This window comes from Oncorhynchus clarkii, chromosome 30 (assembly GCF_045791955.1).
Source record: "Oncorhynchus clarkii lewisi isolate Uvic-CL-2024 chromosome 30, UVic_Ocla_1.0, whole genome shotgun sequence".
Classification (NCBI taxonomy): domain Eukaryota; kingdom Metazoa; phylum Chordata; class Actinopteri; order Salmoniformes; family Salmonidae; genus Oncorhynchus; species Oncorhynchus clarkii.
The window spans coordinates 31,173,594-31,199,838 of NC_092176.1; the positions used below are offsets into that span (position 1 = coordinate 31,173,594).

Sequence of the window (26,245 nt, forward strand, 5' to 3'; positions counted from 1 at the left end):
AACTTTTCAGGGAAGCTAGAAACCAATATACACAGGCAGTTAGAAAAGCCAAGGCTAGCTTTTTCAAGCAGGAATTTGCTTCCTGCAACACAAACTCAAAAAAGTTCTGGGACACTGTAAAGTCCATGGAAAATAAGAACACCTCCTCCCAGCTGCCCACTGCACTGAGGGTAGGAAACACTGTCACCACTGATAAATCCACTATAATTGAGAAGTTCAATAAGCATTTTTCTACGGCTGGCCATGCTTTCCACCTGGCTACCCCTACCCCGGTCAACAGCACTGCACCCCCCACAGCAACTCGCCCAAGCCTTCCCCATTTCTCCTTCTCCAAAATCCAGTCAGCAAAATCAGGACCCCTACAAATCAGCCGGGCTAGACAATCTGGACCCTTTCTTTCTAAAAAATTATCTGCCGAAATTGTTGCCACCCCTATTACTAGCCTGTTCAACCTCTCTTTCGTGTTGTCTGAGATTCCCAAAGATTGGAAAGCAGATGCGGTCATCCCCCTCTTCAAAGGGGGGGACATTCTTGACCCAAACTGCTACAGACCTATATCTATCCTACCCTGTCTTTCTAAGGTCTTCGAAAGCCAAGTCAACAAACAGATTACCGACAATTTCGAATCCCACCATACCTTCTCCGCTATGCAATCTGGTTTCAGAGCTGGTCATGGGTGCACCTCAGCCACGCTCAAGGTCCTAAACGATATCTTAACCGCCATCGATAAGAAACAATACTGTGCAGCCGTATTCATTTACCTGACCAAGGCTTTCGACTCTGTCAATCACCACATCCTCATCGGCAGACTCTACAGCCTTGGTTTCTCAAATGATTGCCTCGCCTGGTTCACCAACTACTTCTCTGATAGAGTTCAGTGTGTCAAATCGGAGGGTCTGTTGTCCGGGCCTCTGGCAGTCTCTATGGGGGTGCCACAGGTTTCAATTCTTGGACGACTCTCTTCTCTGTATACATCAATGATGTCACTCTTGCTGCTGGTAAGTCTCTGATCCACCTCTACGCAGACGACACCATTCTGTATACTTCTGTCCCTTCTTTGGACACTGAGTTAACAACCCTCCAGACGAGCTTCAATGCCATACAACTCTCCTTCTGTGGCCTCCAATTACTCTTAAATACAAGTAAAACTAAATGCATGCTCTTCAACCGATCGCTGCCTGCACCTGCCCGCCTGTCCAACATCACTAGTCTGGACGGCTCTGACTTAGAATATGTGGACAACTACAAATACCTAGGTGTCTGGTTAGACTGTAAACTCTCCTTTCAGACTCACATCAAACATCTCCAATCCAAAGTTAAATCTAGAATTGGCTTCCTATTTCGCAACAAAGCGTCCTTCACTCATGCTGCCAAACATACACTCGTAAAACTGACCATCCTACCAATCCTCGACTTCGGCGATGTCATTTACAAAATAGCCTCCAATACCCTACTCAATAAATTGAATGTAGTCTATCACAGTGCCATCTGTTTTGTCACCAAAGCCCCATATACTACCCACCACTGCGACCTGTATGCTCTTGTTGGCTGGCCCTTGCTTCATACTTGTCGCCAAACCCACTGGCTCCAGGTCATCTACAAGACCCTGCTAGGTAAAGTCCCCCCTTATCTCAGCTTGCTGGTCACCATAGCAGCACCCACCTGTAGCACGCGCTCCAGCAGGTAAATCTCTCTGGTCACCCCCAAAACCAATTCTTCCTTTGGCCGCCTCTCCTTCCAGTTCTCTGCTGCCAATGACTGGAACGAACTACAAAAATCTCTGAAACTGGAAACACTTATCTCCCTCACTAGCTTTAAGCACCAGCTGTCAGAGCAGCTCACAGATTACTGCACATAGCCCATCTATAATTTAGCCCAAACAACTACCTCTTTCCCTACTGTATTTATTTATTTTGCTCCTTTGCACCCCAATTGGCCCAACGACGCTGGGCCAATTGTGCGCCACCCCATGGGTCTCCCGGTTGTGGCTGGCTGCGACAGAGCCTGGACTTGAACCCAGAATCTCTGGTGGCACAGCTAGCACTGTGATGCAGTGCCTTAGACTGCTGCGCCACTCGGGAGGCCCTCCATCATTCTTAAATGGAAGAAGTTTGGAACCACCAATACTTTTCCTTGAGCTGGCTGACCGGCCAAACCGAGCTATCGGGGGAAAAGGGCCTTGGTCAGGGAGGTGACCAAGATCCCAATGGTCACTGACACAGTTCCTCTGTGGAGATGAGAGAACCTTCCAGCAGGACAACCATCTCTGCAACACTCCAGCAATCAGGGCTTTATGGTAGAGTGGCCAGATGGAAGCCACTCCTCAGTAAAAGGCACATGACAGCCCGCTTGGAGTTTGCCAAAAGGCACCTAAAGGACTCTCAGGCCATGAGAAACAAAATTCTTAGGTCTGATGAAGCCAAGATTGAACTCTTTGGCCTGAATGCCAAGTGTCATGTGTGGAGGAAGCCTGGTACCATCCATACGGTGAAGCATGGTGGTGGCAGCATCATGGTGTGGGGATGTTTTTCAGCGGCAGGGACTGGAAGACTAGTCAGGAACAGGATAATTTATTTTGAATAAATTTGCAAAATGTAAAAACTGTTTTTGCTTTGTCATTATAGCCTATTGTATGTAGATTGATGAGGGGGGGAAAAATGTAATACATTTTAGAATAAGGCTGTAACGTAACAAAATGTGGAAAAAGTCAAGGGGTCTGAGTACTTTCCGAATGCACTGTATGTAACGTTTGCCTGTGCCATGGGGGTACATCCCAGTACTGACCATGGGATAAAGATAACTACTGGAGAACTACTGTGTAGCACCACCTACAGCTCCTGTAATGTGCCTGAGGTTTGTATAGACTTTTGGTTTTCCTACACATTGCACGTTTTTAAATCACTCAGCGTACACAAATGTGACTTGAATAAATGAAGGGGTTTACCCTTCTTCTTAGTTTACTACTTTACAAGTTGTTTATTTCTTGACTACGTTGTCTAGTGTGTCTGTGCTTGCGTGTGTGCATGCTGAGCATGACAGTGTCTCTGGCGCCACCGTCTGGTACAAGATAAGAGTAGCATCTGAAGTGTTATTTCTGTAAAGGATACTCGTGGAGACATGCAATTCTGCTGCTTCCTCAGTCTACATCTCAACAAAAACTGTTCAATGGTCTTATATTATGAACATTAAACTCCCTTTATGTCACTCTTGGACAAATATGTTTCATCTGGTAGAGCTCAATTGGAATGTAGATACAGCATATACATTTCCCTCACACTTAATCCTACAGCTACCAATGATCTAGTAAGTAATTAGGATAGCGTGCATGTGTCAAATCATCATAAAGCTTCTAAAGCCAGTTCTCACTCATACTACTAGTTTGATTTCACTGTCAAAGAGACTGAAACTTTTAAAAGGGGGGATTACAAGAAGAGGATTAGGAGTTTGAGATTGGAGCTCAGGTTGTGTCCCAATAGTCTTTATAATCCTATCTCCTTCTCCTTTCCTAATATAGTTTCCTTTAGTACCACTATTAGGTGAACAAACTGGTAGGAAAGGAAGTTACTTCATACTACTGATACAACCCCACACTAACAAACACTGCTCTCATGGTGAGAATGAGGGAGGAGAGGGAGTGGTGGGGGAGGAAGAGGAAGGCTGAGACAGAGGGTGCACTCAGCAGCAGTGAGCTCAGCCAAAGAGGGCCATTTCAGCTCTCTCTGTGTCCCCCCTCTCTCTTTTTCGCTCTCTCTTGCTCTCGTTCTCTCTCGCTCTCAGGCGTCCTAATGAGAGAGAGAGAGCTCTGTCGTGGGCTAATATGAAGGAAGCGCAGAGCTCTGTGCAGTAAGTTTGCTAACTCTTTAAAGAGATGCATGCCGATTATTAAATCATTTTGGATCTGTCTTATCTCTGCTATGTTGCATGCCGAAGGATGGAGAGCAGTTGGTGAGTAAACATAGTTTTATATTGAATAAGAAGTGTTTAGTTATTGAGGGCATGTGGATTGCAGACTTGTTTGTCTGTTTCTCTGAGTAAAATCAGAAAGTTAATGTCAAACTGTGAATCAGAGAGAGAGATATGTTAGTTAAATATGAATCTTAGTATCAGTTTACTGATACGTGCGTAGATATGATATTTCAGTGAAGATCCCTTCATTGGATAAAGATCTGTATCTTCATTAAAAGCATGTATTTTCAACTCTGGTAGCTGTCCTGCAACATTACCAAAGTCCATGTCACTATATTTAGAATTTGTTATAATGATGGGTCAATGTTTCATTGCAAAGCTCAGTTTGACAAGATTGCTAGCATAAGCATAATAACTGGAGTAAAAACTACATCTGAAATGCAGTGCACTACAGAGTATCATTATAAAAATAACATAGTTTTTACACATTTCTGACAAAAACTGACACACACACACACACACACACACACACACACACACACACACACATTAGCAGGCTGTATAATATCCTATAGTGTGGACTGGATCTAGGATCTAGGATCTTAATTTGAGCCAGTTTTCTACAGCAGGAAAATAATCCTAGAGCAACAGGAAATGTAAATTATTATGTGGATTATAATTAATGGACATTTTTGTAGGGGTTGACAAATTTTTGGTAAGGGAAAATCAAGTCTGAAATTTCAAAGTGGATATTACAAACTTCAGAAGCCTTTTTAAACCTCAAATGCAATGCAATTTTTTACATGTATCCTGCAACAGGGTGATCAAATTAAGATGTTAGGCTGTCTGTATCCTTTCTGAGGAACACACACACACGGGTGTGTACTGCAGGCTATGTGTATCCTCTCTGACAGTTCGAGTGGACCTGGAAACATAAGCAGCTCTTTCATGAGTTCAACCTCTACCTGGTCTATAAAGGGCTAACTGTGCTGAGAGTTAACGTTGACTAACAAAACACACCTACACACATACACACAGATATAGAGAGAGGTTTGTGTCCTGCATTTTCTTCTACAGCGCTGTGGTTCTGCAAGAGTATAAGTTCAGGTGTTTCTCTGTATGTCTTATATTAGTCCAGTCCGACACACACACACACACACACACACACACACACACACACGCAAACGCACACGCACACGCACACGAGTGCGACACGATCACATCTGCCTCTTTTTAATTTGTGTGAATAGTTGGGATCAGATTTCCTAAATTACACACATTTTTTAGCTGAATTCCTGGTGATTTTACAGTCTTTTTTGGAAGAACTATAATGCCCCACCACCCCCAAATATATATTATTATTTTTTACTAAAAACGTTCGGCCCAAAAAAACCACTTGTGGGCCAGTTGCCTTTTGCCGACCACTGCTCTAAATCGAATCATCGTCTTTTCTGATACTGTAACGTAAATATAATAATCTGCTTCTTTCATTTGGAACAGTATGTCATTCATCCGCAGTCCACACATTGTCAGTCATACAGCTGTCCTACTGAATGTAGGAGCCTAACAGGAACATGACTTTTGCTTGGATATGTACTGTCCCATAGCCTGATTCTGTAATCAGGACTCAGGTTTTACCACAGTGTGTTTGTTAAAGCTGGAATTTACTATTAGAAACTTAATACATTTGTTTTCCATTTCAGGCAAGGAAGAATGCCCTTTAACCTTTAATATGGCATGAATATGCTGTGATGGACTTCATCTATCGGTGGAATGAGTGTCGTGGGACATTAAGACCATTCTGTCATGGGGGACTTGAGAGATGAGTGTGGGCAGTGAAGACGACGGGAAGGATGACCTCTATAAGCTGAAAGCCCCTACCGTGTTCCAGAGATGTGCTGTGTAAACGCTAATGTGCTCTGAATCCACAATGCTCCGGAGGTGGCTGTTAGCTCTGGTGGCCCGTGTTGGGGTCATAGCACTAATGGTGTGCTGCTGCCTGTCTCTACTCTACCTGCTGGCCTGCAAACCCCAGAGCAGCTACAGCCATGAACAGGCCCAGGTCTGGGCTGGAGGAGCCACCAGTAAAGAGGGTTACCTGGCGCTACTGCAGGAGAGCGAGGACACACACAGGCACTATATTAACAGTCTCAGTAAGCAGATAGCTCAGCTCAAAGAGGCTCTTCAGATGAGGACCCAGCAGCTACAGGAGTCTCTGGAAAAGGCCAGGGCCAAAGGGGTTCTACCTATGGGGCTGGAGGGCCTGCATAGGCCCCAGACACACACCGACCTCCAGGTGAGTGTGTGTGTGTGTGTGTGTGTGTGTGTGTGTGTGTGTGTGTGTGTGTGTGTGTGTGTGTGTGTGTGTGTGTGTGTGTGTGTGTGTGTGTGTGTGTGTGTGTGTGTGTGTGTGTGTGTGTTATTGCATGAGTGTGTGCGTGCGTGTGTGTGTGTGTGTGCATCTTTATCAATCAGTATGTCAACTCTTCCGGCAGGAGTTCTTCAAGGCCCAATTGAGCCGGGCTGAGGTCCAGTCTGGTGAGAAGTTGCCCAGTGAGTACGCCGTGATTCCCTACGAAAGCTTCACCCTGCACAGGTCAGTCAAGTGACCTTTGACCTTATTTATTTCAAAGGCCTTATAATTAGACCCCTGAGATTTACACTAACCACATGACCTGACCATGGAAACCTCTTGACCATACTCATAACCATAAGCACGTTTCCATGTTGAGGTACAGTATAAATGCAGTGCTACTCAGGATGGTTCTTTTCCAGGGTGTACCAGCTCGAGATGGGGCTGACCCGTCATCCAGAGGAGAGGCCTGTGAGGAAGGACCGGAGAGACGAGCTGACAGGCACGCTAGAGATAGCCCTGCAGGTCCTCAACGGACCCCGGAGACACGGGGAGCGCCGCCGACGCTCCTATTCACCATCGGACTTCATAGAGGGTGAGCGTGTTGGGCCCAGCTAAGTGTACTTTGCCCTCCTGTTATCTAGGTGGAATTTTAATATGAAAAAGGAGGAATTTTTAAACAAATTGCTTACAAGTATGAAATCCTCTCAGATCTCCAGAGGGCCATGAAGACAATTTGCAATTGGTTAAATGATTTGTACTTGCTGATGTTTGTCTGTTGTCCACCTGTCCGTCCGTCCGTCCATCCGTCTGTCTGTCTGTCTGTATGTCTGTCTGTCCATCCGTCCGTCGGTCCGTCGGTCCGTCCGTCCATCCCTAACAGGGCTGACTCGTACAGAGCGTGACAAGGGGACAGTGTATGAGCTGATGTTTAAGGGCGAGAGGCCGCAGGACTTCAGACAGCTGGTGTTCTTCAGACCCTTCGGACCGGTGGTCAGGGTGAAGAATGAGAGGGTGGACACACGCCACATGCTCATCAACATCATAGTACCACTGTCCAGGAGGGCTGACACATTCAGACAGTTCATCAACAACTTCAGGTTCGAACAAAAAGAAACGACATGGCCCACAATCTCAGGCGGTTTTGGAAGTAAAGATAACCATTTACGTTGTATATACAGAGTTTTTCTCTCAGCATCAACAATTGTAATGTCAGGTGTTTATGACCATCAAGTTCTTGAAACATTCTGTTTTGACTGACCATCATGTCTTAAAGTAATGATGGACTGTCGTTTCTCTTTGCTTATTTGAGATGTTCTTGCTATAATAGGGACTTGGTATTTTGCCAAATAGAGCTATCTTCTGTATACGACCCCTACGTTATCACAACACAACTGATTGGCTCAAACGCATTAACGAAAGAAATTCCACAAATTAAGTTTAAAAAAGCACACCTGCTAATTGAAATGCATTCCAAGTGACTACCTGGTTGAGAGAATGCCAAGAGTGTGCAAAGCTGTCATCAAGGCAAAGGGTGGTTACTTTGAAGAATCTCAAATATAAAATATGTTTTTATTGGTTTAACACTTTTTTGGTTACTACATGATTCCATATGTTATTTCATAGTTTTGATGGCTTCACTATTATTCTACAATGTAGAGAATAGTAAAAATAAAGAAAAACCCTTGAATTAGTAGGTGTGTCCAAACTTTTGACTGGTACTATATGTATGCTGGAACATGGGTAACATTGTAGGAGGCAGCCCATCTGTTTAGGGCAGGGGTGTCAAACTCATTCCATGGAGAGCCTAGTGTCAGCAGGTTTTGAGGTTTTCCTTTCAATTAAAACCTAGACAACCAGGTGAGCGGAATTCCTTACTAAATAGTGACCTTAATTCATCAATCAAGTTCAAGGGAGGTGCGAAAACCCGCAGACACTCGGCTCCCAGTGGAATAAGTTTGACACCTGTGGTCTAGGTTGACTATAACACGGAACCCAAACCGGCTGCGCGCCTGCGCCATCGTGCATAAATGTATTTTGTCCCCCTACACCAAACACGATCACGACACGCAGGTTAAAATATCAAAACAAACTCTGAACCAATTACATTCATTTGGGGACAGGTCGAAAAGCATTAAACATTTATGGCAATTTAGCTAGTTAGCTTGCACTTGCTAGCTAATTTGTCCTATTTAGCTAGCTTGTACTTGCTAGCTAATTTGTCCTGGGATATAAACATTGAGTTGTTATTTTACCTGAAATGCCCAAGGTCCTCTACTCCGACAATTAATCCACACATAAAACGGTCAACCGAATCGTTTCTAGTCATCTCTCTTCCTTCCAGGCCTTTTCTTCTCTTGACTTTATATTGCGATTGGCAACTTTCATAAGGTGCATTACCGCCACTGACCTCGTTCGTCTTCAGTCACCAACGTGGGTATAACCAATGAGGAGATGGCACGTGCGTACCTGCTTCTACAAACCAATGAGGAGATGGGAGAGGCAGGACTTGCAGCGCGATCTGCGTCAGAAATAGAACTGATTTCTATTTTAGCCATTGGCAACGCAGATGTTCCTTTGCGCACATGAGCAGTGTGGGTGCAATAATTGAATAACATGGATTTCTAAATGTATTTTGCAACGCTCACGCACACGACGCGAGCGGTGTGGTCAGCCTGTAACTGCCATCTTGCTGTTTCAGAAAGGTGTGCATCCAGCAGGAAGGGAAGACCCACCTCACTGTGGTCTACTTTGGCAGGGACCAGATTGACGAGGTCAAAGCCATCATGGATCAGACATCCAGGTAATACACTCTTCTCAGCTATACCATGTTTGTAAGTAATTACAAGTTCAAATATACAGCAAGCTTACTCCATCAAACAGGGCTCAAAGGTCAGAAAATCTTAATCTTAAATTTCAGCTCCACGGTGTACAGTCCAACAGCATATTGCCTTCAAATGAATGCATTGCTCCTCTGGAATTCCTAATTAGGGATGAGTCCGTGCTGCATTGCGGTCGTTGGTGGATAGCAGATAGTGTAGATATAACTCCAATGAGATATACAGTAACTGTTAATGTTCTTTAATCAGCACATCTTTTCAAGCATTAGGAGCCAGGGGAGTTCTGCAGAGCTAGGAGACTGTAAGGAGAGAAGTTAGAGTAATCTCCTGATTGTAGCAGATCCATACATATACAGATACAGGATAACCAACAGGACTGGAATGATAAGGGCAGAAGTTGTTTGACCACAGACAGGGCTTATTGTATGTGAATATGTGGAAGTGTGTTTAAGTTAAACCACCCATATTTTGATTTGATCACATTTCCAAATTTTCTTATGACCCACTCAAATGATGAAACTCAGTTTCTAGCCACAACTGTGTTTGTTTAGATTTGACCTAAGGCTTGAGGACCTCCAGTTGGGCTGATGACCTTTTCTCATTAAACACTGATTTAGATGACCTCAGCAAAACTTTCCCTTCCCCAGGGAAACCCAGTTCCGAAACTTCACGCTGATCCAACTGAATGAGGAATTCTCTCGTGGGCGGGGCTTAGAGGTGGGCGCACGGGCCTGGAGGCGGAGCCACAACGTGCTCCTCTTCTTTTGCGATGTCGACATCCACTTTACCCTAGACTTCCTCACATCCTGCAGACTCAATGCAGAGCCTGGTGAGGAGCGGGAGCTATGAACTATCTATCAATCTGTCGGTGTGTCAAGTGTGTCTGTCTGTCAATGGAAGTTTTAATGGAAGATGCATGTCTTTGTTTTTCAAATTTTAGGTAAGAAAGTGTTTTACCCAGTTCTTTTCAGTCAGTACAATCCATCTCTTATCGACAATAACCAGAGTCCCTTCCCTTCTATTCAACAACAACTGGTGAGTCTTTCTTGCCGTTGCACCTGTGTGTGGAAATAGGAAAAAGGTATTATACATTACATCGGGTTTTTTTATTTACTTTGTGTCTTTCTGCAACAGGTGATAATGAAGGATGCTGGATTCTGGAGAGATTTTGGGTTTGGCATGACTTGCCAGTATAGGTCTGATTTCATCAACATAGGTAATTAAACGATATGTTTCTTCATTGATTGACTGTGACTGACTGATTGTTAATTTGATTGATTGAGTTTGTCAATTTATATCTCTGATCTGCACAGGTGGGTTTGACCGGAACACCAAAGGCTGGGGTTTGGAGGATGTTCACCTATACAGAAAGTACCTGCACAGCAAGCTGATGGTGATTCGATCTCCATCTCGTAGCCTCTTCCACTTGTGGCATGAGAAGCAATGCGCGGACGAGCTGCAGCCAGACAAGTATAAGATGTGTATGCAGACCAAGGCCATGAGCGAGGCCTCTCACGGCCACCTGGGGGAGCTGTTCTTCACACAGGAGATCCAGGAGCACATGGAGAGGCAGAAACTACTGAACGACTCAAGTCACTTGAGGTAGAGGTTGCCCCATAACCACAGATCTAAGATCAGAATACCCTACCCCTTATCCTAGCCTTAACCATTAGGAGGTTAAACTATATCTGACCCTGGACCTGTGGTCAGGGTTAGGAAATCAGAACGTCTGGATCTCATCATCCTACAGACTGAATTTAAGGACTGGGGAGGGCGTGTAGAGGGATGAGGCATGAACTTTGTCAGGACAAGATTAAAATGTTATTGAATGAAACATTGATGTGATGTCATGTACGTCGTCATTGCCATTTTGCTGAAGGATGATGGCCTAATGATCTGATGAGTCTGTTCTGTGAGCATTTGGTTGAAAAGACGTTGCAAAGATGTCTTTCAACTTCTTGTGCTCACTGGGTGAAAGCAGGGAGGGCAGAATAACCTTACCCACTTTGTTGTATTGAGACTGTCAACCTGGTATGGACTCAATGAAAATAATATTTTTGTATAAATGAAGGGAAGGATGTTTTTGTATAACACTCTGTATTTATAACTGTATCTGAATATTTATTAGAATAATACAAGATCATAATGCCTCAACCAACCAACTGACTTGGAGCCCATTACCTGGATAGAAGGATCAAGAAGCCTAATTAAAAGAATGTGGATTGCATGCACTATCATAGCATTTTATATGATTTGGGAGTAGATGAGCAATTGCATGTACATCAATATTTGTGTTCTTTCTGGTCTTGCATTGCAACATTGGGAGAGTCAATATTTCAAAACCATTTCTCTCTCTCTTTCTTCCCCCTTCCCCTCTGTGTGTGTGTGTGTGTGTGTTGTTTGTGTGTATGTGTATGTATGTGTGTGTGTGTGTGTGTTGTTTGTGTGTGTGTGTGCGTGTGTGTGTGTGTGTGTGTGTGCGTGCGTGCGTGTCAGAGTGAGTCTATTTGTGCAGACATAGCTACAAGGTGTGGAGGCCTACAACTGCCAGTATTTCATGGTCAGGCATGTTTTGACACAGAACAGAAGAAACCCTTTGGTGGAACCTGTGTTTTAGAAGTGGGGTGGGACATAAATGTGTTCTTATTTTGCCTCATTTTGTATCACATTCCAGTGGCAATTTTAACATGTAAATGTTTGTGGGGAAAACTACACAACACAACACTAAACAGTACATTAATTGCACTATAACAGTGACAAACGGTGCCCACAAACTGTTAGGGCCGACATAAAGCTGTCCCAACAGCAGTCCTTACCACTACTACACCTGGCTATCAGCGGAGTCTTATCTGGCAGCGAAACAGTTCATTCAGCCTCATTTACTGCCTTTTAAAAAAACATAGCTGATATGGCTGACTTGCTTAAGCAAATGTGGTTTCTACTGACAATTGAGATGTACAAACTATGGCATAAGGGGACAACGAGCGGATAAGAGGCAATCCGTATTTTCAATTAAGACATTATTGAGCGAGTTAGGGCAGACGTAGTCAATATAACTATTTGTTCAGCACTTTTGAAATGTACAGCGACATAATTCAGAACATGGGTCATTCTTACAGTGTTCTCCTGTACACCAAGTCAGAACCGTAGGATAAATAAATGGGACAAAAACTCAGCAAAAAAAGAAACGTCCCTTTTTCAGGACCCTGTCTTTCAAAGATAATTCATAAAAATCCAAATAACTTCACAGATCTTCATTGTAAAGGGTTTAAACACTGTTTCCCATGCTTGTTCAATGAACCATCAACTATTAATGAACATGCACCTGTGGAATGGTTAAGACACTAACAGCTTACAGACGGTAGGCAATTAAGGTCACAGTTATGAAAACTTCGGACACTAAAGAGGCCTTTCTACTGACTCTGAAAAACAGCAAAAAAAAAGATCCCCAGGGTCCCTGCTCATCTGCTTGAATGTGCCTTAGGCATGCTGCAAGAACGCATGAGGACTGCAGATGTGGCCAGGGCAATAAATTACAATGTCCTTACTGTGAGACACCTAAGACAGCCTTACAGGGAGACAGGACGGACAGCTGATCGTCCTCGCAGTGGCAGACCACGTGTTACAACACCTTCATTTCAAGCTGGTGACCACATTTGGGTACCTAAGCAGTGGGTTCCCAAACATGATGTGTTTTGACACACCTAATAGATAAAATGTTTGTAGCCATAACCCAAGCTTTACAAACCAAGAAGAACTGTCCGGGACCCAACCAACCAACTGACTTGGAGCCCATTACCTGGATAGAAGGATCAAGAAGCCTAATTAAAAGAATGCAGATTGCATGCAATATCATTGGATTTACATGATTTGGGAGTAGATGAGCATGTATGTCAATATTTGTGTTCTTTCTGGTCTTGCATTGCAACATAATCAATATTTCAAAACCATTTCTCTCTCTCTCTTCCTTCCTCCTTACCCTCTATCTCTCTCTCTCTCTCTGTGTGTGTGTGTGTGTGTGTGTGTGTGTGTGTGTGTGTGTGTGTGTGTGTGTGTGTGTGTGTGTGTGTGTGTGTGTGTGTGTGTGTGTGTGTGTGTGTGTGTGTGTGTGTGTGTGTGTGTGTGTGTGTTGGCTCTTTACTGACGAGTCGCGGTTTTGTCTCACCAGGTGTGATGGTAAAATGTGCGTTTATCGTCGAAGGAGCGTTACACCGAAGCCTATACTCTGGAGCGGGATTGATTTGGAGGTGGAGGGTCAGTCGCGGACTGGGGCGGCGTGTCACAGCATCATCGGACTGAGCTTGTTGTCATTGCAGGCAATCTCACCGTTGTGCGTTACAAGGAAGACATCCTCCTCCCTCATGTGGCACCCTACCTGCAGGCTCATCCTGACATACCCTCCAGCATGACAATGCCACCAGCCATACTGCTCGTTCTATGCGTGATTTCCTGCAAGACAGGAATGTCAGTGTTCTGCCATGGCCAGCGAAGAGCCCGGATCTCAATCCCATTGAGCACATCTGGGACCTGTTGGATCGGAGGGTGAGGGCTAAGGCTATTCCCCCCAGAAATGTTGGGGAATTTGCAGGTGCCTTGGTGGAAGGGTGGGGTAACATCTCACAGCAAGAACTAGTAAATATGGTGCAGTCCATGAGGAGGAGATGCACTGTAGTACTTAATGCAGCTTTGTTCAGGGACACAATACTCCATTTCTGTTCATACAAATATTTACACATGTTAAGTTTGCTGGTAATAAAAGCAGTTGACAGTGAGAGGATGTTTATTTTTTTGCCGAGTTTATAAGCAGACAATGAAAGCTCTTACAATATTCCATGATTACATTTCTCTAAAACAGACTGTAGGCTACATGTGCACCACCAAGTAAGAACCGTAGGCAAAATTAATGGAAAAGAGTGTGAGGAACATGGGCTACTAACAGTGTACAACATAACATACACTTAGTATTACTTTCTTAGCTATCTCCCTGGCTTATTACATAATTCATGCAGCAGCATACAAGGCATTTTTGGACTCACTTGCACAGGAAGGGGGCGCAGAGGTCCTTTGTGGGCAAATTTTGCTAACAAAGTCTGGCATTCTCTCTATTTATGGTGCTCTCAAGATATCTGGAAAATCGTTTAAAAAAACAAGATTGAATCAGGGTTGAATCAGTGATCAGATCAGTGATCTTCAGGTCAGAGCTCTAGAAAGAGGCCCGAGTTCCAGATATGCAACTCCGAGTTGGATGACCATTCAAAATGTATTTTCCCAGTCAGAGCTAGTTTTTTTCAGAGTTGTCATGTATCTTAACTAAACTCACTGAAGTCAGATTTCCCAGTTATGAGTTTACAGTTGTTTTGAGTGCAGCAGAAGTCATGCTGGATTGACAGCATGGCCTATGTTGAATATTTATGTTTTCAATCTTGGAAAAGAGACCCTTAAACCCAGACTTGGAACCACAAACCCACTCCACTGTATAATAGGTCGCTTTGCAAACCACTCATTGCTGAATTTGCGATTTCCAATGTTTATGTCCAATGGCCGGTGAGCACCGATACGTTTTATCAATAATTTCGCTTCATTATTTATTTTCATATGACAAGGATTAAAAAGCATTTGCCAGTAGATTGTCGACTTGATTCATAATGATGAATGCAAGCTTGCTAGCTAAGATTTTGATAGTATGACAGTCCAGTCAAAGCTACTGTAGATATAAGGTGATTTGATGTCATTTTATCTGTGGCCAATGACCTTGAGCCTTCTTGGATGGGCACTTCTAATGTAACTCTATGGCAGCACTCAATGGGCTTGAATTTTCGAGCTCTACCCTTAGATTTGGCAGTGATGTAGTGTCCCCATGAGTGACAGAACACTGAGCCAATCCCATCGCAACTAGAGAACATTGCCCAATCACGACGCAACCAGAGAACATTACCAACACCTACTCTCCATATTTTCCGCTGGCTGGCCCAACACCACAGAAAGCACTGAGCTAGGCTGAAACACCTGCATTTTGGAGTTGACTTACTCAAGAAAGCAAAAAAGAGACCAGGTTTATATGGAGCTTTATTAACTTTTTATTTTATTTTTTACATTGTTTGCAAACTGATATGTGACACATATTAACGTCAATATAGCATGCAAAACAGGGGAAAAAGGTGGGGCCCTGAATGATGGGTTGCCACTGTCACATTCCAATACTAAAAGTGGGGGGGACAAAAATGCAATTAGAGAATGTGGGGGGACATGTCCCCCCGTCCCCAGTGAAACTTGCGCCCCTGTAAAAATGTATGGAAAAAATATACACTTCTGTTATCATCATCCTTACATTAAGAATTGGTCAACATAATCAGAGTAAATTAATTGATAATGTTTGGTGCTGTTCCATTGAACACTTTTCCCACCCTCTAGCCGTGGAGTTTCCAATAATAGCAAGAGTGACGTTACCTCAACTTTCCATAGCAAAGGGGAGGGGATGGAGCCAGTCAAGCATTGGGCGACGGCTGTCGTATTTCACTAGCAAGCACACGATAGGCTCTTCACCTGAGTCCACTGCCCTATCATTACCACAACTGGAGGCCTGCCTGTGTTATTTCCGGAGCATCGTACGAGACCGGCCAGAAGATTACGAGCGTCTTTCGCTGAAAAATCCGTTTATTATGAAGTTGGGCTGTGACAATTTTAAAGGGTAAGGGATTGACAACGTAAAGATTTTAGGAGTAGTTTATAAACGAGACTGTATACGGTTCCCCTGGGTTAACACAATTGCCAGGCATGTTCGACAGATAAACTGTCTCTCATCTCGCCGGAAGAAAGCCGACAGCAGCCGAACGCTCACGAGTTTACGGATTTGTCAGACAGAAGTCCCGAGACGCAACATGTTTGAAACGGGCAGAATCCCACTCATCCTTCTCGACGTTACCTGCCTTATTCTCGGTATGTAGCCTACGTACTATACAGTTGTTGTTGGCAGTGTCATGGCCTATAGTTCCCTTTTCTGTGAGAAGTTATTATGCACCAGACAACTGCAGCCTAAACACCAGTCCCATTGAGGTATCTCTTTTATTACAACTTTATTGCAAATATGCTTTGCTAAGTCTGAATGAATGGGTGTCCTATTTCGCTGCTGATTCATTCTATTGCTCATCCACTAGAGATAGGCTACACTGCTGTGGTCAGTACCACAGTTATAATAGCATACAAGACAACACACAGTAAGACTGTGTAATATAATAACCTGGAGTTTTTCTTTACCATGTCTTGACCAGGAAATAACTTTGTGTATATGTATATGAGTGATTCTCAAATTAGGGTACATTTCTGTGACCCTCGACTGCAAAGATGGAGTCTTCAGGGGTACTCTTAGTGATTTGGAGGCCTCAGGCCTACCTTTCATCGAGGATACTCATGTGTATCCTACCATGGAGGGGTTTTGAAATCTTCCACACCCCCTTTGAATCAGTATATACTTCTTATGACAGTTCGTGTGCATCACATGATATGATTGCAAACGTGACTTTCATTGAAATGAAGCTTCAGCAATGAGAAAAGAAAAGGAAGAAGATTACATTTTAATAACAGAAAAATGACCCACAATGTCTTCAGAATGTATTCAGACCCTTAATGACCTACGGTGGCTTCAGAATGTATTCAGACCATTAATGACCTACGGTGGCTTCAGAATGTATTCAGACCCTTAATGACCTACGGTGGCTTCAGAATGTATTCAGACCCTTAATGACCTACGGTGGCTTCAGAATGTATTCAGGCCCCTTAATGACATACGGTGTCTTCAGAAAGTATTCAGGCCCTTAATGACCTACGGTGGCTTCAGAATGTATTCAGGCCCCTTAATGACCTACGGTGGCTTCAGAATGTATTCAGACCCTTAATGACCTACGGTGGCTTCAGAATGTATTCAGGCCCCTTAATGACATACGGTGTCTTCAGAAAGTATTCAGGCCCTTAATGACCTACGGTGGCTTCAGAATGTATTCAGACCCTTAATGACCATACGGTCCCAACAACAACAACAACAAAAAGACACAGAACGTCTCGAAGGCAAGGGATGTATTCAGGCCCCTTAATGACATACGGTGGCTTCAGAATGTATTCAGGCCCCTTAATGACCTACGGTGGCTTCAGAATGTATTCAGACCCTTAATGACCTACGGTGGCTTCAGAATGTATTCAGGCCCCTTAATGACATACGGTGTCTTCAGAATGTATTCAGGCCCCTTAATGACCTACGGTGGCTTCAGAATGTATTCAGGCCCCTTAATGACCTACGGTGGCTTCAGAATGTATTCAGGCCCCTTAATGACCTACGGTGGCTTCAGAATGTATTCAGACCCTTAATGACATACGGTGTCTTCAGAATGTATTCAGGCCCCTTAATGACCTACGGTGGCTTCAGAATGTATTCAGGCCCCTTAATGACCTACGGTGGCTTCAGAATGTATTCAGGCCCCTTAATGACCTACGGTGGCTTCAGAATGTATTCAGACCATTAATGACCTACGGTGGCTTCAGAATGTATTCAGACCCTTAATGACATACGGTGGCTTCAGAATGTATTCAGACCCTTAATGACATACGGTGGCTTCAGAATGTATTCAGACCATTAATGACCTACGGTGGCTTCAGAATGTATTCAGGCCCCTTAATGACATACGGTGGCTTCAGAATGTATTCAGGCCCCTTAATGACCTACGGTGGCTTCAGAATGTATTCAGACCCCTTAATGACCTACGGTGGCTTCAGAATGTATTCAGGCCCTTAATGACCTACGGTGGCTTCAGAATGTATTCAGGCCCTTAATGACCTACGGTGGCTTCAGAATGTATTCAGGCCCCTTAATGACATACGGTGGCTTCAGAAAGTATTCAGGCCCCTTAATGACATACGGTGGCTTCAGAAAGTACGGTGGCTCAGGCCCCTTAATGACCTACGGTGGCTTCAGAATGTATTCAGGCCCCTTAATGACCTACGGTGGCTTCAGAATGTATTCAGACCCCTTAATGACCTACGGTGGCTTCAGAATGTATTCAGACCCTTAATGACATACGGTGGCTTCAGAATGTATTCAGGCCCCTTAATGACATACGGTGGCTTCAGAATGTATTCAGGCCCCTTAATGACCTACGGTGGCTTCAGAATGTATTCAGGCCCCTTAATGACCTACGGTGGCTTCAGAATGTATTCAGGCCCCTTAATGACCTACGGTGGCTTCAGAATGTATTCAGACCCTTAATGACCTACGGTGGCTTCAGAATGTATTCAGGCCCCTTAATGACCTACGGTGGCTTCAGAATGTATTCAGACCCTTAATGACCTACGGTGGCTTCAGAATGTATTCAGACCCTTAATGACATACGGTGGCTTCAGAATGTATTCAGGCCCTTAATGACCTACGGTGGCAGGGTAGCCTACGTGGTTAGAGCGTTGGACTAGTAACCTACGGTGGTTCAGAATGTTTCAGACCCTTAATGACCTACAAGGTACAAATCTGTCGTTCTGCCCCTGAACAGGCAGTTAACCCACTGTTCCCAGGCCGTTAATGACATACGGTGGCTTCAGAATGTTGTTCCTTAACTGACCTACGGTGGCTTCAGAATGTAAGACCCTAAACATACGGTGGCTTCAAAATATTCAAAATGACCTACGGTGGCTTCAGAATGTATTCAGGACCCTTAATGACCTACGGTGGCTTCAGAATGTATTCAGGCCCTTAATGACCTACGGTGGCTTCAGAATGTATTCAGGCCCCTTAATGACCTACGGTGGCTTCAGAATGTATTCAGACCCTTAATGACATACGGTGGCTTCAGAATGTATTCAGACCCTTAATGACCTACGGTGGCTTCAGAATGTATTCAGACCCTTAATGACATACGGTGGCTTCAGAATGTATTCAGGCCCTTAATGACATACGGTGGCTTCAGAATGTATTCAGACCATTAATGACCTACGGTGGCTTCAGAAAGTATTCAGACCCTTAATGACATACGGTGGCTTCAGAATGTATTCAGACCCTTAATGACCTACGGTGGCTTCAGAAAGTATTCAGACCATTAATGACCTACGGTGGCTTCAGAAAGTATTCAGACCATTAATGACCTACGGTGGCTTCAGAAAGTATTCAGACCCTTAATGACATACGGTGGCTTCAGAATGTATTCAGACCCTTAATGACCTACGGTGGCTTCAGAATGTATTCAGACCCTTAATGACCTACGGTGGCTTCAGAAAGTATTCAGGCCCCTTAATGACCTACGGTGGCTTCAGAATGTATTCAGATCACTTGACTTTTTCCACATTTTGTTGTGTTACAACCTGAATTAAACATTTATTAAATTGAGATGTTGTGCCACTGGCCTACACACAATACCCCATAATGTCAAAGTGGAATTATGTTTTTACAAATTAATTAAAAATTAAAACCAGAAATGTCTTGAGTCAATAACTATTCAACCATTTGTTATGGCATGCCTAAATAAGTTCATGAGTAAAAATATGCTTAACAAGTAACATAATAAGTTGCATGGACTCACTCTGTGCGCAATAATAGTGTTTAACATGATTTTTGAATGACTACCTGATCTGTGTACCCCACACATACAATTATCTGTGAGGTCCTTCAGTCGAGCAGTGAATTTCAAACAAAGATTCAACCAAAAAGACCATAGAGGTTTCAATCGGCTTACAAAGAAAGGCACCGATTGGTAGATGGGTACAAAAAAAGGAGACATTGAATATCCCTTGGACTAAGGTGAAGTTATGAATTACATTTTGGATTGTGTCAATACACCCAGTCACTACAAATATACAGGCATCTTTCCTAACTCTGTTGCCAGAGAGGAAGGAAACCACTCAGGGTTTTCACCATGAGGCCAATAGTGACTTTAAAACAGTTACAGTTTAATGGCTGTGAACAACATTGTAGTTAATCCACTTTACTAACCTAATTGCCAGAGTGAAAAGAAGGAATCCTGTACAAAATAAAAATATTCCAAAACATGCATCCTGTTTGCAATAAGGCACTAAAGTAAAACTGCTAAAAATGTGGCAAAGAAATGTACTTTATGTTCTGAATACAAAGTGTTATGTTTGGGGCAAATCCAACACAACACATCGTTGAGTACCACTCTTCATATTTTCAAGCATGATGGTGACTGCATCACGTTATGGGTATGCTTGTCATCGGCATGGACAAGGGAGTTTTTTTTTATGATGAAAAGAAACAGAATACAACTAAGCACAGGCAAAATCCCAGAGGAAAACCTGGTTCGGTCTGCTTTCTACCAGACACTGGGAGAGAAATTCACCTTTCAGCAGGACAATAACCTAAAACACAAGGCCAAATATACAATGAAGTTGCTTGTCAAGACGACATTGAATGTTCCTGAGTGGCATAGTTACAGCTTTGACTTAGCTTGACATCTATGGCAAGACTTGAGAATGTCTGTCTAGCAATGATCAACAACCAACTTGACAGAGCTTGAAGAATTTTTTAAATAACAATGTGCAAATATTGTACAGTTAAGGTGTACTTACGTAATCAAGATATATTAGTGTTTTATTTTTCATGTTTTTTTCTTCCACTTTGACATGACAGAGTATTTTGTGTAGTTCATTGACAAAAAAATGACAATTAAATCCAGCATAGCAACTGTGGGCTTCAAGCAGAAAAAAATGTTTTTTAAATGTTTTATTATGTCCAGCTCACGAAGCCCCTGATGTGTGGCCTGAGGCCATTGCCTCTTCCGCCTAATGGTAAGTCCGCAACTGGTGTTGATCTAAACTCTGTTTGGATCTGGGTCTTGATACTCTGGGTAAGGGTCTGGGTCGCATGTAATGGTTTTCGACAAGACCATTGTTTTTGTAGTCTCTGAACTCATTGTGGTCAACACTGAGTACGATGTCTTGACAAGACTTGCCAGGGAACCTTGCTTTTTAAAATATGGAAGCAGGAGGGAGAACATTTCTTATTTTTAGGATGTTTTAAGATAGTTGGCCATCTCTGCTCAATGACATAAACAAACTTGTTTCTCTCATAATATAGTAGTGTCATGCTGTCATTCGTTACACAAAATCCTGCAACAACTTTAGTTACACAGAAACAAATAGCAAAAACACAAAACAACTCAAACCTCAGAAAACCTGTGTTTTGGTGTTTACCCTTCTGCCAAATCTCTATATTTCACATCATGGTCCTTAAAATGAAGCTAAAAGGATGGTAAGTCTGCCTACGAGTGACTTGGTTAGTGGCTAGTGTAGCACTTTTAAAATCCCTTTGAGCAATATTCTATACTGGAGTTGTTCTGGATTCTTTTTCACCCTTTGTGATCAATTAGATGCAGTCAGAATGTTTTACAAAGGATGGCATATGGTGTCCATACTCCCCAACATAACAGGACAAGCTCTAATCAAAGACCTGTGTCTGCTAGTTATCTCATTTTGGCTGGAATCTGCCAACAGAGTTGGCCAGAGGGTGGAACAGATAGCTAAATGAAGCACTCCTATTCACGTACACTCTAATGCTTAGAACAATTGCTGGTTGTGTAACCTGCGTGATACAAACAGCAAATTAAGTATCTGTGAAGTTTGGAAGTGGGAATAAAAGGATATTTTAAGAAACAGCAAACCTACTTTGAACTTACAACAAACTCTGTTAAACATAGAAGCTGATGAAATGCGCTGTGCGGTGGAAACAGTGGGCCGTACTAGTCTATGTCGCCTTCTGTGTGCAAATGAATGATACAAGAGAGAGGGCTTACCTTGAGAGACAGAAAGAGATATCAGGACATGGAATTCTACTGCTACTCTTTTGAACTTATTTTTCAGCATTTGCTTTCATTGTCTGCATTCCCCACTCCTGGTCCACAGCAGCACCCCCACTGACTCTTCTATATCTTTCTGTTAGTGTTGTTGAGAATGCCAGGCTTCTGACATTGATTACCAATGGGTAATATCCCATTGGTGTCACATTGGATAGTTAGGCCTAGATTTCCATATTTCTCTTGGTGAAGGCCTAATGTTGTGGACAGTGAATAAGAGGAGCGAGATAGAAATCAGATGAGAGCAGAGCAGTGTGAGAAAGTGATCCCAACTGTTAGAGGTCAGTTAGACTGTGTGCCTGAGTGAGTCTGACTGACATCATTAGAAGCATTTAGACATCCATGCCAGCATCTCCATGACAACTCTGTCAAATCAATTAGTTGATGTGCTGTCCACTCACATCCTGGACTCTATTAGTTATTTAGGAGACTCTACCTCCTCCATTATATTGACTTTTACCTTCATTTGTTAACTTGGCCATGGCTGGGCTATTTGGTAAAGTGAGAGGGAGGGAGAGAAATGGACTAACCAAATCAAGTGAAAACATGAACAAGCACGTCTTATTTGGTTATTGTTTTGTATCGGGTTTTGCCTAGCAAGTTCATTTCTCCTGTGACTTTTGATAAAAACATTTGGTCAAAAGCTTGTTGTACAGAATTACAAAAGATAGTTTGAACAAGGAGACTATTGCTGATTATCTTTCTCTCTCCAGTTGGACTTCCCTTTGTGATCCTCACCTCTCAGCACAATCCCTTTAAAAGGGGTTTCTTCTGTAATGATGAGTCCATCAGATACCCCCTGAAAGAGGACACCATATCCTACCAGTTACTGGGGGGAGTCATGATCCCTTTCACACTGATTGTGGTAAGTCATTACCTCTGCCCTGTTCTCATATATTCTCCTCAAAATGTCATCAACATATCAGGCATGTGTGTTTTAAAGGTTTGTGGTAAAACTGCAATTATATGAGACAATATGTTAACATATTCAATTGACCTCAGTTAAAGATGACTTTCTTGCTGTTACAGATAGTCAGTGGTGAGTGCCTTGGCGTCTATATGACTCGTGTCAAAACCAAATCGTCCTTGGGGACTAACTACGTGGTGCGCATTTATAAAGCAGTGGCCAGCTTCCTATTCGGGGCTGCTGCTAGCCAATCACTGACGGATATTGCCAAGTACTCGATTGGTCGACTGCGGCCGCACTTCCTGGCTGTGTGTAAGCCTGTGTGGGACCATATCAACTGCAGGGCCGGAGGCTATATCGAGAACTTCACCTGTACCGGGGACAAGGATATGGTAGATGAGGCCAGGTACAGTAAGGGCTTCGAGGGTTATATCTCAAAACCTGGGATACATCCCAAGAGAAGGCATTGCTACAAAATCAAAATGGAAAAACTTTTAACTGGGAAATGCAAGCTCAAAAGGTGTTTGCCATGCTGTAGCTTCCCCTAATCTCTTTTGTCTTTTTGTTTTTACAGACTTTCCTTCTTTTCTGGTCACTCATCTTTTTCTATGTACTGTATGCTGTTCCTTGCAGTAAGTATAGTAGATAATTGTTACATACAGTACTAACAGGGAGGCTACAACAGTTCCTTCGGCCCTGAGCAATAGCTCCCTTTCATGATGTTGATGGTGTCCTTCTTTTCCTCTTGTAGCTGTATGTCCAGGCCAGACTGCAGACAGAGTGGGCCAGGCTCCTCAGACCCACCATACAGTTCTTCCTGATTGCAATGTCCGTCTACGTGGGACTGTCGCGCATCTCTGACTACAAACACCACTGGAGTGACGTACTTACTGGCCTCCTGCAGGGGGCGATAGCCGCAATACTCACGGTGGGTAGCTAGCTGTAGGCTATAATTTAATACAGCAATGAACATGCTACCACCAAGGGCACTAGCATAACTAGGATAAACACATAAAGGAATTAGCAAATAAACCTTTTATTCTCATTCCCTTAGAGACAACATCACACACATTCATGGTTGTATCATGGTCGTTTTCTCAGTTTTTGTCTCCATTGTATAAACAAATCATGTTCTCTGCTCTACCAACACAGGTGTTCTATGCGTCCGACTTCTTCAAGAGGCCTGTTGATCCAGTAGAGATACAAGAGGAGACGTCCGAAACCAGTCTCCAGGACAACCCAGATAATGAGAACCACTATGGAAGCACAAACTGAAGCTTTGGCCACAACATGACTTACTGTAGCAGACAACGCATGGAGGACTGATTGCTAAGCTAAGCTAGCTACCACTACCTGCCATCCGCTACGGAGGACTATGGTTATTTATTTCAATGCATTGCAGTTCATTGGCATTGGCTGTTGTGGTGGTCACTTTGACAGAGCCCTGCAGACAGCTGCTAGCCCTCTCAGTGCCAATGATCTTGCCTAGGCTGTCTCCTTTGGTGTGTAGAGCTAATGATCTGTGGATTGGGTTTCTGGTCTTTGCATTAGGCTGCGAGGTCTGAGTTGGTTGGAGCTGTTGTGTTTGCATTGGTTTGAAGCTTTTGTTTGAAATGAATGGAATCCCAGTTGTTACAGTGAGCAGAGTGTCCATGTGTGCAACAGTGGAGCCTGCTGAGGGGAGAAAGGCTCATTATAATGGCTGGAGTGGTTTTCATGTGTTTGATACCATTCCATCTATTACAATCCATTCCAGCCATTATAATGAGCCATCCTCCCCTCAGCAGGCTCCACTGGTGTGTAGCCAGGCCAATAACAAGTCTTACATCTGTGAACCCTTACTGTCCCAAAGCTTAAATGAAAGCCAGGAGACTTATTGAAATCTGAAATGATGTACTATGTACTGTATATATTTTGTAATACTGCCTTAGCCAGATTGTTGCTGCTACTTGCTCAAAGCTCCCTGCAAACTCCTAACAAATGTGTCCAATAGTAGAAATCATGATGGCAACTACACAAATTCACTTTTTTTTTTTTACAGTTTGTTGTATCTTTTTTGAAGTACTGTTGTAAAACCTGTATCTGTGATCTGAGATAAAGAAAGATGGCATTCCATTTATCTTCTTTGGTACGAGGAAAAGTGCTGTGTCTGAGACACATTTTGTAAACTGTAGAAATATGTGCATTGTTTTTGTGAGATCATCAGAGACAGAAACTAGCCATACAGAAAGGCCAAACCCATACCTGTCAAATAGCCTGGGTAGGCTGCTTTTTGTTATTTCTTCAACCTTTAATTAACCAGGATGTCCCATTGACATAAAGGGTCTCTTTTTGAAATGAGAGTTAAGTGGGGCCTCTGGGCCGCAGAGGCTCAGGAGGGAAGGCAGGGTGAGTTCTGAACACAAGGAACATATTCCCAATGACTGCTCAAAAGCCACAATACAGACTAGAGGCGTAGGCTACTCACCGCAAGTCTGGAAATATTTGTGTTCTGTCTCTGTTGTTCATCCCATTTCCCAATGTGGGTGTGTCCTCACCTGTCAGCCACACACATATAAACTATGGGCATGCAAATGAGAACGAAATCACATTCAAATCAAACACATTCTTATGTAACTTGCACCATAATTCACCTTTAACTAACATCTGCTGTCGGTGCTTAGTTGCTGTCCGGTAAAAATGTGTTTTACCTAAATTACCGCGCAAGCAGTGAGGTACTACCATTTTTACTGTCTGTAGAAGCTATAGGCTTTCAGTATGGCCTGCTCTCTGCGATTATTAACTGTTGAGTACTCAGAGAAGGACAGTATAGTATGGTTTGGATAACAGCACGATCACCTGCTAGGGATCTATTTGAACAATGTCTTCATGCCATGTCTAATTACAGAGCGTTATAAGGTTGAGCGAATTCTGCTTTAGGGCTCTCCTCTACCCTGTACATGACTTTCATGTCCCATTACTTTTCCTGGCCCTGTGATCTAACCAGGAAACACTCTGGGCCCTAATGGAGGGTTTTCTCCATTGTGATTTTGGTCTGAAAAGAGATCACTTCTATTTTGTGTGACAGTAGGAGTCATTTGGTTCCTTCCAGCCTACCAGACACGTTCTATTCCTCTGTCAATCAATATTTGATGTTCTAAAGGACAGCCTCTCACCAAAGTAGAGCTTAATACTACAGATTAATGGGGGACCTGTCCAGAGAATGACAATTTACAAAGAGATGATTTTAATAATATTGAAAGGATATTATTAGATTTTTCTGATTCAATGTTGTCATGAGACTACAAAGGGAAATATACTGCATACAAAATCGAAGATATTGAATAGAAGGAAACGTCATGTTCATCGTGTGATATTCATGTGAAATGATCACATGACAAATAAATGTATGTTCATGTGG

The 26,245-nt window shown here is 43.2% G+C and overlaps 2 protein-coding genes across 2 annotated transcripts; both read left to right on the top strand.

Moving 5' to 3' along the window:
- Window positions 1-3,740: 3,740 nt before the first annotated feature.
- LOC139389625 (chondroitin sulfate N-acetylgalactosaminyltransferase 1-like) lies at window positions 3,741-11,301 on the top strand. Its single transcript, XM_071136482.1, has 10 exons — window positions 3,741-3,945; window positions 5,610-6,202; window positions 6,402-6,502; window positions 6,682-6,854; window positions 7,143-7,359; window positions 8,961-9,062; window positions 9,747-9,928; window positions 10,040-10,134; window positions 10,234-10,315; window positions 10,413-11,301. Exons 2-10 carry the CDS (start codon window positions 5,819-5,821, stop codon window positions 10,703-10,705), a joined length of 1,629 nt encoding a protein of 542 aa, XP_070992583.1. The 5' UTR covers window positions 3,741-3,945; window positions 5,610-5,818; the 3' UTR covers window positions 10,706-11,301.
- A 4,363-nt stretch (window positions 11,302-15,664) lies between these two features.
- On the top strand, window positions 15,665-26,245 carry LOC139389578 (phospholipid phosphatase 1-like). The gene is made up of 6 exons (XM_071136399.1): window positions 15,665-16,035; window positions 22,652-22,803; window positions 22,968-23,251; window positions 23,420-23,477; window positions 23,597-23,773; window positions 23,998-26,245. The coding sequence occupies exons 1-6, from the start codon at window positions 15,978-15,980 to the stop codon at window positions 24,118-24,120; spliced, it is 852 nt and encodes a 283-aa protein (XP_070992500.1). The 5' UTR covers window positions 15,665-15,977; the 3' UTR covers window positions 24,121-26,245.

Bases quoted from the DNA above. Each gene is read 5' to 3' on its own strand.
- LOC139389625 (XM_071136482.1), top strand. From the start codon at position 5,819: ATGTGCTCTGAATCCACAATGCTCCGGAGGTGGCTGTTAGCTCTGGTG. The intron at 7,360-8,960 runs GTTCGAACAAAA...TTGCTGTTTCAG, and splicing joins CAGTTCATCAACAACTTCAG to AAAGGTGTGCATCCAGCAGG. The intron at 10,135-10,233 runs GTGAGTCTTTCT...TTTCTGCAACAG, and splicing joins CTTCTATTCAACAACAACTG to GTGATAATGAAGGATGCTGG.
- LOC139389578 (XM_071136399.1), top strand. From the start codon at position 15,978: ATGTTTGAAACGGGCAGAATCCCACTCATCCTTCTCGACGTTACCTGC. The intron at 23,478-23,596 runs GTAAGTATAGTA...TTCCTCTTGTAG, and splicing joins ACTGTATGCTGTTCCTTGCA to CTGTATGTCCAGGCCAGACT. The intron at 23,774-23,997 runs GTGGGTAGCTAG...CTACCAACACAG, and splicing joins CGATAGCCGCAATACTCACG to GTGTTCTATGCGTCCGACTT.